Raw genomic sequence first — 12290 nt, 5'->3', positions numbered from 1 at the left:
CTACTAATAAAGTTACTTATAACAATATACTTTCTAGATCCCTAAGGGAACTATCTGGACAAAAATTTTTATGGAACAGAAGTTTTTTTACACATTTAATCTGTCTGATAGTTTCTGTAGGATCCTTTTATCAGTGGTCTTTTACTCATCTGAAGCATGGAAGAGAAGGCTGAGTAAAATATTTCAGTGGTAAAACCAGATTCTTTCAGTCATCAGAATGACAAAGATATAAAAAAATCCCTAAAATTACTTTCATTTAGATAAAGTTAGGAATGTCAATAGCTCGGGGTGGGGTGGGGGTGGGGGTGGGGACAGGGATGGGACACACCTGAATAACCGAAGGATTTGTAACAAAAAGTCCTGAGGTTTTTATCGTGTTAATTTCTACTGTTAAGGCAAAAGGCTATTTATGAGCCATTTAGCCATCTCTCTGCATATTTCTGATATCATTAAAGTTAGGGATGCCACATATAAGTGAAACACTGTCTGGTATGTTAGGATTGCATAAAACTGGTTTTCTGGTTAAACAGGATTACTTCTGTTTACATCAGAAGAAAATCTTAACTGGCTCTTAAATTCACTTACAAAATGCATTTTCTTTCAAACAGGTGTGGCAGTAAACAAGGGGAAGAAGATTACAGACCACTGTTTGAGAACTTCATTCAAGATCTTCTTTCCACAGTCAATAAACCAGAATGGCCAGCTGCAGAGTTGCTACTTAGCTTATTAGGAAGGCTATTGGTAAGGGTTTCTTGTTTTTTAACTATTATATTTATTTATTTATTATTACAATGAAGCTTGTTTATTTCAGCTCAAACTATTATAGGAATGCTTTCTCATTGTTGACACACATGCAGCATTTAAGGATTTTCTTATATGTGTCACTATTATGTAATGCATAGAAAATAAAATTTAGGTCAGAAGATCATTGATATGGAAGTTAGTAAAGGTCATATGTATACAGTTTCTCATAGAAATCCACTTCTCCTATTCCATGACATTTTCCACATTAAAAAAAAGTTGTCATATAATATCTAATTAAAGTGTAGATATTAATTGGGAATAAAGTCAGACTAATAGATGTAATTATTAATCTTAAATACTTCTCTGGACTATTCCTTTAGCACAGAACCTGAAAACAATTAAATAGTTTGGTCTTTTACCAATAATAGTACATTTACTTCTGGAATGTGACATTTTATAGAATGTCAATATTTTCATTAATGTGTTTTTTGAGTGTTGTTCTTCAGTATTACAATATAATTAACACAGTAATTTGAGCTGTTTCTTGGAAAAATATTTTATGGCCCTGTTCATGGTAAAATGTAGCTTGCTTTCTTTGTGTGAATAATGAGGAAGTTGCATAAAGGTGCTTAAGATCTATGCTGTTGCAAAGGATATCTGCTCTACTAGTTGTCCAGTTTATTTTTATAAAATATAAATTAAAAAAAAACCTCTAACAGGCATGTTTGTAGAGAGAGACACCCAATAAAGGAAAAAACATTAAAGTAAGGAGTGTATCTGCGATATTACATAATTTTATGCACCATGGAAGTTAGGTAGATTTTTTAATAAGGTCAAGCAATGTCTTGTGAGAAGAATCTCAGCTGCATAAATAAATATTTTTTTAATAACAGTTTATTCTGCTTTTCTTAGGTTCACCAGTTCAGTAACAAATCTACAGAAATGGCATTAAGAGTTGCATCACTTGACTATCTTGGAACTGTAGCTGCAAGACTGAGGAAAGATGCAGTCACTAGCAAAATGGATCAAGGATCTATAGCCAGAATCCTCAAACAGGTTTGTGAGAGATCCTGTGCCAGCTGGATTGAGATGTATCCATTTAGAAATTTAAGCATTTTAAAGATGTGTGGAGAATGAGCTTTTTCATTGTTCAGATTCCTGAATCAAATCTGCTCAATTTATAAGTATTGCATTTGTTAATTCATGTCTTTCTCACACCATCTTCCTAGTGATCATATTAAGCGGTTAACTACAGTGGTAAAACCAGTTTTCTTGTGACAATATAGAGGGAAATAATGGAGCGACAGTTGGATTCTGTCTTAAGAGACCTTAAAAATAGATATGTATGTGCATTTGCTACTGCAAAGTGGTAATTGGGCTTATGGCACTCATACAGAGGCTTTAGAGAGTTAAACTGTGAGGCATATAGGGCTTATTTTATGTGATGTAGCTGGTCTTGGGGTGGGGTTTTTGTGGTTTTTTTGGTTGGTTTGGGGTTTTTTTGTTTTTTTTAACTGGACTTGCATATATCTTTCATTAGCAGAAATGCAAATATGCATTCTCTAATGCTGCTTGTCTCCAAATCTACAAGGGTGACAGCAGTTAATAAAGCAATGTATGCATTTGGGCTCTCTATGGTACATAGTATGATGAGAAAACCTCAGGTCTTATGTGTCCTTTTAAAAATGGGGACTTGCACATTTCTTATGGATGCTGTACATTTCTTTCTGAACTACTAATTATTCTCAGCATGATTAGATCTAAAGGGTGATTTATGCTTTTGGTTTTACACTATCTTGTAGATGTTGAGAAAGTTAGTTTCCGATTCATTAACAAGTTAATTGATACTGATTTCTTCTCTATAACCCCTATGCGGGGAGAAGTATATTGTCTGATGGTCATATACAAAAATCATTGTTCAGTTTACATAGGGTAGAACTATTTAAGATATCAGGATATACATATGTCCTATAAAATAGCCTCTTGGAAAAAATACATTCTGTTTTTAACATTCATACAGTTTAGATATTTACAAATCTGATAGTCTCCAGCACTAGTTCTCAGATTAATATTTCATATGTAATCCTTTTTGTGCATTTTAGAAGTACTTCACAGGAAAATTAAAATTACCGTATTCTGTAGATACGCTTTATGCACTAGGTGGTGGTTTTATAAAATGTATGTTTGTTCTCAAGCTTTTTGACTAATAGATAGTTGAGTCTCAGAGAGCATGATTCTTTAGTGTTAGAGCTCAGAGGTGTTTGGGAACAACCTCTGTAAGTTCTTTACTAGATGGATTGAGCATACTTGCTGCACTTTCTCTGTATGGATGCTTTATCCCTGAAAACAGTTATACCAAATATTTTGCATGTGTTTTTACTGTTGTCTGTGTTTCATATTTATTTTCATTTGACTTTTTTGCCTTTTATCCCTTGTTCACCTGAGAAGTCACTGTTTTAGTATTTAATATTGATGAGAGAGCTAATGATGACTTTTATAGCTTAAACCTTGTGTTGGTCTACTATGTGTGATTTCAGCACTTTTTTTCCTCAGGGACAGAGGGTCCTCTTCCAAGATCATAGAATGAAAATTAATCAAAACAGTCAGTCTGTTTTAAAACCAGTCTTATTCTGCTGTTAATCTTTTTTAGAATTTGGAGTCACAGTCTAATTTGGTTTAGTCCGTATAAAGTTTAGAAGTAATTGATTAAAAATTGTTAGTTTTATTGATAATTGCAGAACATAAACTTCAGTGTATTTTATATGTGGATATGCAGATTTTCAGATGATAATTACCACTGTGCAATATTCTATTTTATAATTATCTTTCTATTTCTGATAGGTTTCAGGAGGAGAAGATGAAATTCAACAGCTGCAAAAGGCTTTGCTAGATTATCTGAATGAGAACACAGAAACTGATGCATCATTAGTGGTAAATTTCAGCTTTCTGATGTCAAGTGTATATAAAAATAATTTCAGTAGCATGTACTGAATAAAATTATTTTTGATCATGCATATTAGTGCTTCAATTAAATTGTCACCCTAACGTATACTGTTGATTGTGTTTTCCAAAATAGGGTTGATGCATTAGACTCACTTAATCTCGTTATAAATTATAAATTTCACTCTTCTGTATCTGTTGGTTTTGTTTTCTGTGTATCCTCCTGTATTTCTCCAGTTTTCTCGGAAGTTTTATATAGCACAGTGGTTCCGTGATACAACTATGGAGACAGAGAAAGCAATTAAATCTCAGAAAGATGAGGATTCATCTGAAGGAACTCATCATGCAAAAGATGTTGAAACCACAGGACAAATCATGCATAGAGCGGAAAGTCGCAAAGCGTTTCTTCGCAGCATCATTAAAACTGCTCCATCTCAGTTCAGTACATTAAAGTACGTTTCAGCACCACTGATTTCTTTAGTAACCATGCATTTGACAATTTTAATCATTTTTTTATAAACATGTCCTAATTAAAACATTGGATTTGTTGCAGGATGAATTCTGATACTGTGGACTATGAAGATGCATGCTTGATTGTTCGCTACTTGGCCTCTATGAGGCCATTTGCCCAGAGCTTTGATATTTATTTGACACAGGTAAACTGTGCTGGAAGTCTTAGTACAGTGAAACAGAGGTGGTTTCTGATACCAAACACTTTTGCAGTAGTGTGCAATATCTGTTAATTGTTGAGCACGGGTATTTAACAAGCCATGATAACACCATGTGCTTTCATATTCTGTATTAAGTGCCTATATTTCTTGCATGCCTTTCATATGTCAAATTGTGCATACATTATTTTATTTGTCTGTATGTATATGGCAAAATCATTATCTTAGATGTACACAGTAAAAGGATAATTACAAAATGTTGAAATCTTTTTTACAGTTTCTGTAAGATGCGTGCTCATTTGCTAACATTAACTCATTAAATTGATCTTAATTTGATTTGAAAATACATGCCCACTTGGTCAGTTGCTTGCAGCGCACATCACTGTCACTTTGGAAGCTGTTGTTTGACCAGTGTGGTTTCTTTCCTTTTTCTGGGAGAAGAGCACTAACCATGTTGTCATGGTGACATGTTTGAATTCCAGTACTGATTTAGTTTAGTTTAGGTTGTGTTACTTATATTGATCTGCATACAGGGCCATTCTTAAAATTATAGTGTCCAAATCCAACTCTCCTGTTGAAAGAACCATGGTGAAAGCCAGAATTGAATGGCAAAAGTAGAGTTTAAAATGAAGGGACTTAAAGTGAACATGTGGACCTTGTGTAAATCCCATTTGGACCAGTCTTAGAGATGTAGCAAATCCTAGTAAATATCCATGCTCAGTTATCAGTGCCACGGAACATCACTTGCATGCACCTTTTTACTGTCTGAGAAGATATATGCAATTTTTAGTAGACAGATATTCTTATTTTAGTTAAATCATTTACATGTTATTCTGCTGCATTTTTGCCTGTTAAACATTTTTTGCTACCTTCCCAAAGCAATTGAATCTTTGTTTTTGTTCTCTTATTAGATTCTGCGTGTACTTGGTGAAAATGCAATTGCTGTTCGAACAAAAGCTATGAAGTGTTTGTCTGAGGTTGTTGCTGTAGATCCCAGTATTCTAGCCAGGGTAAAAAAAATAAAATCCTTTGTGCACATGTGTTTTTCTGTCATGCTTGAAAGAAATCTTTATTTCTTATTTTGGATCTGTTTTATTTGTTCTTTTTAGCTGGATATGCAACGAGGTGTTCATGGACGGTTAATGGATAACTCCACTAGTGTACGAGAAGCAGCTGTGGAGCTGCTTGGCCGATTTGTCCTCTGTCGTCCTCAGCTTGCTGAGCAGTATTATGACATGCTGATCGAAAGAATATTGGTACGGTGACTTGTGATATTTATGATAAGTGTCATTGGAAAAATTTTTTTAAACTGAGTTTATACATTTAATGATATGGAATGATGATCCCAAGAGTAAATTATATCTTATTATTTTAATGGGGAGCATCGTGCTTTTAAGACCAACCTTGTAAAATGCATCACTTGTTTCCAGTGAGACTTTGTTACGTCAAAAGGTAAATATACATAGAAAGTTGTATTGCATCAGAACCAGGATTCCTCTATTAAGGCACAAATTAGGTGAAATGAAGAATTTTGCCACATCTCTGAAGTCTGAGATATGGGTCATTGAGGGCAGTTCCGTAGTGTAGGTGATGAAGAAAGATCTACAACACAGTAATCTAAAGCTGCCATTTGTAATCCAAAAGAAAAAAAGATAAAACTATTGTTTTTCTATGCTATGTTTTAGTGTTTTAAAAGGCTTCTTATTAGTGTTTTTGTATAAAAAGCATTTTTTGTCTGGATGTTCAGATAAAATACAATGTTAATTTAACGGTAAGATAACGCTAGCTTTTATCATCCATGTCAGGTTTTTAGTCAAATACTACTAATTTTCTATAGTTACATGATAAAACACATTTCTGAAGGGTTTTGGAGATCTGCATATGAGCATGCATGAAGCCATTTATCCCGACATTCAGATTGAACAGGTTTTGAACAAGGTAATATGAAATGAAGCTCCTCATCCTTCTCCTTAGATGAAGCCTAGGAAAATGGAAAAGATTTGCTGCATGTATCTTATCCATAAGCTTTATCCAAAGGCTTTTGAAGTATTACAGTCCAGATCTACAAAGGGTCTTGTGTGTTCCAACAAAGTAGCTAAAGCATCATCACATTTAGTTCGTAAGCTCTTGAATTAAGAAGTGGAATTATACATTTGCAACATCATGAGCTCTTAAAAGGGGGGGTATAAATGGAGGAAGCATTTCAGTGTTCTAGGGACTCAGCCAGAACCTTTAGAATTGTTGCAAATACAGTGGTGCAAGTTTTATGCTGACCTTTTGTATAAATGCACTCCAGAATATTTTAGCTGCCTTTTCTAAATACATTTTGCAAGTCAGATTGGGTGATCTTCAAATATTAATTAATGTAATACATTAATTAATTAATATGTCTGATTTGTTTTCAAGAGCATAATGCTTTTCTCTTCACAGGATACTGGTATCAGTGTCAGAAAGAGAGTCATAAAGATACTTAGGGATATCTGCATTGAACAACCAACATTTCCCAAAATTACAGAGATGTGTGTGAAAATGATTCGGAGAGTCAATGACGAAGAAGGCATTAAGGTAGAATGAAACATATCCTTCAGGATTTTAATTATCATAATGTGTTCCTATATTTTGAAACACCCCACACACACACCCAAATCAAAAAGTATTTCATTGCTTCTTCATTGTAATTTTTATGATTTTTATTCACTTTTAATTTTTGAGAGCAAATATCTTGGCTTTCTACATTGCTGTCTGACTTGATTTTCTTTCTTTTCTATTTTATTCAAGTTCTTGCTGACAATCAAAAGACTTTAAAAAGTTATTGTCTAGAGTTTTTTTTTTTCTTCTTGCAAGTGTTGCCTCTGGTACTTCTCTTTTCTAACAAGTAAAATTGGCATATAAAAGTCCTTTCTGCAAACAAACTTTAAGTCAAAATAAAAGTACTTGATGTTAGTACATGCAAGATTTGCAAGTTCAGTGTATAAAAATTATAAAGTATTAATCTGTACTAATTTTTCATTAATTCTGAGTGTTTAATGAATCAGTTGTTCCCCCTAAAATGTTACTTATGTGATCATATTCTATTCTTTGTTCAATGTATATGTAGAAGGGCATAAAATTAAGATTGTGTTGAATCATAAATGTGACATTGATGTTTTTTGTTTGATTTGGCAAAGGTAATTTTTAAATTGCTGTGTAATTAAGAATACACCTGTAATAATTTTGTATCACACTTTCAGTGGGATTTGAAATCTGCAACTTTAAAGCTGCAGCATATATTTTTACCACTTGAGATATGTTAATGCCAAGTGGCTTTCAGAGAAGACTGTTAATCAAGTAGATGAACAGCTGGATCCAAGGTGCTGCTAGGAAAGGAGTATGCCCTTGTTCTCTCTCCTCCTTTCCCTTGCCTTTCCAGCAACCTCAGAAAGATGAGGCAGTATCTGCAATGTATTTTTTTGTCTCCATGGATGAAGAATGCTTATTACAACCATATGCTTTATAAATAATTCAGGAATAATTAGTTCACTTTCATTCTATTCCATCTTTTCCTCCATCCAAACACATAGGAAGGGAACAGACTTCCTATGTTTGGGTTGGGAGACTTGGCTTCTCTCTCTTCCCTACCTTGTCACAGCTGTTCTGAAAATGCCAAAGTAATCCACAATTGCTGCTAATTCTGCTGTAGAAATTGTAATCTTGTGTTCAGTTGTCAGCTTCTCAGGGTACTATGTTTTCCTGAGGAATGCAAATCAGTGCAGGAAAGAGGTAACTCCATTTTCTGCAGCATCCGTTCCTAGCAATCATTCTAGTGAAGCTTGCTTGGAGGCCAGTATAACTGCTGTAATAGTAGATCTGGGTCTGTCTCAGATAACATACTCTACAGCAGTCTCACTTAGGTTGAATAATTCCTTATGAAATGGCACGTATCATCAACAAATCTATTGTATGGATGTATTAGAAATAACGCCTACGAGCCAACATAAACCTATTTATTTCTGCGAATATTTTTTTTTCCTTCAGAAATTAGTAAATGAGACATTCCAGAAGCTCTGGTTTACTCCAACTCCACACCATGACAAAGAAGCAATGACCAGGAAAATACTAAACATCACTGATGTGGTATGTTAAATTCAAATTAAGTTTCGTGCAAAATTTGATTATGTTTTTAGTATCTTTGAAATATTGTCTGTAGTATTTTAGAATACAAAAAATATGCAAGTAATTGTTACCAGATTATTTTCTTTATATGTCTCCTGACACTGAATATATGCTAGAATTATTCATCTGATGGAACAGGCTCTAGGAAACTTTAAATGCTCACTAATCTGCTTGCAGTGATAACTGAGACCACATTACATTCAGGTTGTGTAAAATATTTATTCAGTTAAAACACAACAAATTTCTGTTGTATTTAACATTTTCCAGGAAATGCTAATAGCAGTGTTTAGTTAAGCCTAACTAAGAAGTTGTCTTTCAAAAGAAAAATTTCCTCAATTGATAACATTTATTTTGAAAGGTTAATAAGCTGTCTTAACAAATACAGGGTCATGTTCTTACCCAGGGTAAACTAGTATCTGCATAATTTTATCTACTTTTTAGGAGCAGCAAATTAAATAGCATATCTCAAAAAAAATCTGTTTCAAATAAAATGCTTATACACTTGTAGTGAAAACGTGTTGTGTAAAACCCACTGTGCTGAGAAGGTATTTTATTATCAATTATACCAAGATGTAAATATCAGATAAAAGTACTCACTTCACTAATTAAAATTATGGGTTTAAACTCCATCCTGCTCTTCAGTATTTCAGATCAGTCAGTTTGACTTCAGCCGAATTCTCAGTTCTCCTGCCAATTCTATTTTGGAGCACCCGTGAACTGTTCCTGACATATGATACCAGTGAAGGCTTAGTTTGTTTGTATAAATATATATATACACACATATTCATTTTTAATATGTCAGGCTTGTATTTGTGCTTTAATCTGTACAAAATGTTGTTCTACAAAACCAAATTTTGGTTTATGTTAGAGCCAGCAATCTCCAGTAAAATGTGTAGGCCTTTTATTGTATGGGATACAAATTCTGGGATCTCTTAAATGGTGAGAACTATTTTTCAAATGCAGAAGACAGTTTCTGATCTCCAAAGATATTGTACTGAATGTATACAAAAAAAATACATCTATGCATGTTTACTGATCTTTTAATATGACATCTGTATTGAAGTAATTTTTCTTCAGATGCCTTTTTTAACCCGTTTATTCTCAAAATTACTTTTAGGTTGCAGCTTGTAGAGATACAGGATATGATTGGTTTGAACAGCTTCTTCAAAATGTAAGTAATGAATTTTGAATGTATGGCACAATCACTGTAAGAATTTTAACATTTCTTTTGATACTAAAACACATTGAAGGGAGACTACAAGAGCAGTCCTTTACAGTAGACAAATTCAATTCATGCCCTTTAAACATCTGACCTTTTTTTTTTAAATCTTCATTGTTATAATTTTCTTTGTCTCCAACATAACTTACTTTCTTTCCATATGATCTGTTTTAAAAATACTTCACTTTCTGTTTTGGGGAGGATTTTTGGTTTTCTTTTTAATTTCACAGTCTCTTCAGTAATGAATGACATAACATGAAGTCCACAGCTAAGATACTTAATTCTGAAATAAGGCCTCTAGTGTAATGTAGATTTTTTAAAAATGGTAGATAAGTGTATTTTCACATCCAATATATTTGTTGCATGGTTTATAGAAGCAGTGAATCTTCAGAGTATAGCTTACTTCTACATTATATTTTACTCTGATTTTTTCTAAGACATGAGCTTGTTTTGTTTATCTCTCTCAGCCTGTGTTATCTTTCACCTCTACAACTTGTATGCGCTCATTAATTTTCAAGCAAAATTAACAAAAGCATGCATGGGGGAATTAGAGGTCTCCAAAGATTTTTACTTTAGCCTGGAGTGCCATGAAAATAGGTAGCCAAGTAAACCAAAGTGCCTCTTAATGCCTGCACTGAAGAAAAAGCGACAGTACAGGCTCAATTATATTAACTGATTAAAATGTTCATAGAACTATGTTTCATCTTAGTTTGATATTTTTGCTTAGTGTCAAAAACAACGTTCCTTTTGAATTTGCTCTTTTTTTTTCTAAGCATTTTAAAAAGCCTTCCTAACTCCTATTAGTTACTGCTGTCAAGTACGACTACATTATTTTTTTTTCTGCATTATTTCATTAAGTACAAAGTTATCCTTCATCCCAATGCAAAAATCAGTAGAGCTGTTCTCTTCTGTCTTTTTGTCGCAGTTAATTTTTCTTTACTTCTCATGCATTTTGGTTTGATTTTTTTTTTTTACTTCCCTTAATTTTTTCTTCACCATGTAACTTTTATGGAGAAGTTAAATGCTTTTGTAGTGCAAAATCCTTGTGTATCCATAGTAATTGTTATAAAACCAGCATGTATCCAATGTAAATGAATGCATGCTTAATACTAAATCATTTTCTGTTTCATCTGTTATAGCTGTTGAAGTCAGAAGAGGATGCCTCATATAAACCTGTGAAAAAAGCCTGTACTCAACTTGTTGACAATTTGGTTGAGCACATACTTAAATACGAGGAAACCTTATCAGGTAATATTGTTTACAACCCAGTAGCTCCTTTGAATTTTATATGATACTGTAACAGTGGTTCAAATTATTATCGTGAAAAGTTACTGTTACAGAATTCCTATTAAAAAACTGATGGTAATGAATTATTGCATTTAAGTTCATTTTGAACTTTTGAGCACTGTATAATAATAAACCTTCCCTAATTTTCTCTAACTAACCACAATAACAGAACTACTTTTAAAATAACTTGTTCAAACTTTCAGATCACTAAAACAAAAAAAGTGTGGCAAGCTTTATTTGCATGAATATGTTCTACAGTTGTAATAGGAATCATTGGCTTGGCCAGTGTTCTGTGTACAGTAAGTAGTTTAAAAACTAGTGATGTCTTTGAAGCATCTTTGCTTCTTTTTTCACATATTTTCTGATCACATACAAACGTTAACACATTATGTTCCCATCTCTAATCTATTAAGAATATTCTGTATTGATCTTGAAAGTTATGTTATGAAAGAGATATATGATGTTTTGGCTATATGTTTTTCATTGCTCAAACATTATTTTGTGTATTTTCTAATTTTTTTGCAGATTCTGACAACAAAGGTGTGAATTCTGGACGCTTGGTTGCTTGCATAACCACTTTGTTCTTATTCAGCAAAATCAGGCCCCAGCTAATGGTCAAACATGCCATGACCATGCAGCCATACCTGACCACTAAATGTAGTGTAAGTACAGAAAATTAGAAAATCAGGGTTTTTTTTCCCCCCAGATAATTAAGCATGGAAATTAATGGTTGTCTTGTATGCTTGATGACATTGAAGGTAGGAAAAGAGAAATAAAAATTGTGTTTCTGTTTCATGAGCATCATATATTCTGGAGATGATAGGTCCTTTTGATGATCTCTGTAGCTTCTAAGATGCCGTTTCTCACCCTCTACCTCCACATTTTATAGCCAAATGAAACTGAAACCTGTGCTGCCTCTTTCCCTTGAGGACTAAAACCCAGTTTTTCACCTGCTATGAAATAACTTCTTAAAATTGTTTTGGTTTATAGTCACAATCTTAAAAGTAGTTAAGATTTAACATATGATATGGTTCTGTAAGATAGAGTGATCTAACATAAAGCAAATATATCAGAAGGAAAATGTCCTACTCTATCCTCTTTAGCACTTCACCTCTCCCTTCCCTAGCTCTGGTGTTTTTGTATTCCCCTGTAAGACAGTTTAGCTCACAAAAATAGTAGAGAGCTATAATGCTGAACCCCCCACTCTGGTAAAATGGCCCCCCTCCTCTGAAACATTGCATTGCTTTCTGCAATTTTGATTAGCACAGTTGGCTCAGTGA

At 33.5% G+C, this 12290-nt stretch overlaps 1 protein-coding gene across 6 annotated transcripts in view; it reads left to right on the top strand.

The window, feature by feature from the left end:
• The window catches only part of LOC142049872 (nipped-B-like protein), a 172029-nt gene that overhangs the window by 140643 nt on the left and 19096 nt on the right, over window positions 1-12290 (top strand). For all 6 annotated transcript variants that reach the window (XM_075078010.1, XM_075078011.1, XM_075078007.1 and 3 more), the window contains 12 exons: window positions 609-741; window positions 1657-1800; window positions 3586-3675; window positions 3922-4136; window positions 4238-4340; window positions 5264-5362; window positions 5462-5608; window positions 6783-6917; window positions 8367-8465; window positions 9622-9675; window positions 10863-10971; window positions 11536-11672. In XM_075078010.1, coding sequence (XP_074934111.1) covers window positions 609-741; window positions 1657-1800; window positions 3586-3675; window positions 3922-4136; window positions 4238-4340; window positions 5264-5362; window positions 5462-5608; window positions 6783-6917; window positions 8367-8465; window positions 9622-9675; window positions 10863-10971; window positions 11536-11672 — 1465 coding nt within the window. The remainder of the gene's footprint in view (window positions 1-608; window positions 742-1656; window positions 1801-3585; window positions 3676-3921; window positions 4137-4237; window positions 4341-5263; window positions 5363-5461; window positions 5609-6782; window positions 6918-8366; window positions 8466-9621; window positions 9676-10862; window positions 10972-11535; window positions 11673-12290) is intronic.

This window comes from Phalacrocorax aristotelis, chromosome W (genome assembly GCF_949628215.1).
Source record: "Phalacrocorax aristotelis chromosome W, bGulAri2.1, whole genome shotgun sequence".
In the NCBI taxonomy this organism is placed as follows: Eukaryota; Metazoa; Chordata; class Aves; order Suliformes; family Phalacrocoracidae; genus Phalacrocorax; species Phalacrocorax aristotelis.
This window is presented reverse-complemented; position numbering and strand designations above follow the sequence as displayed.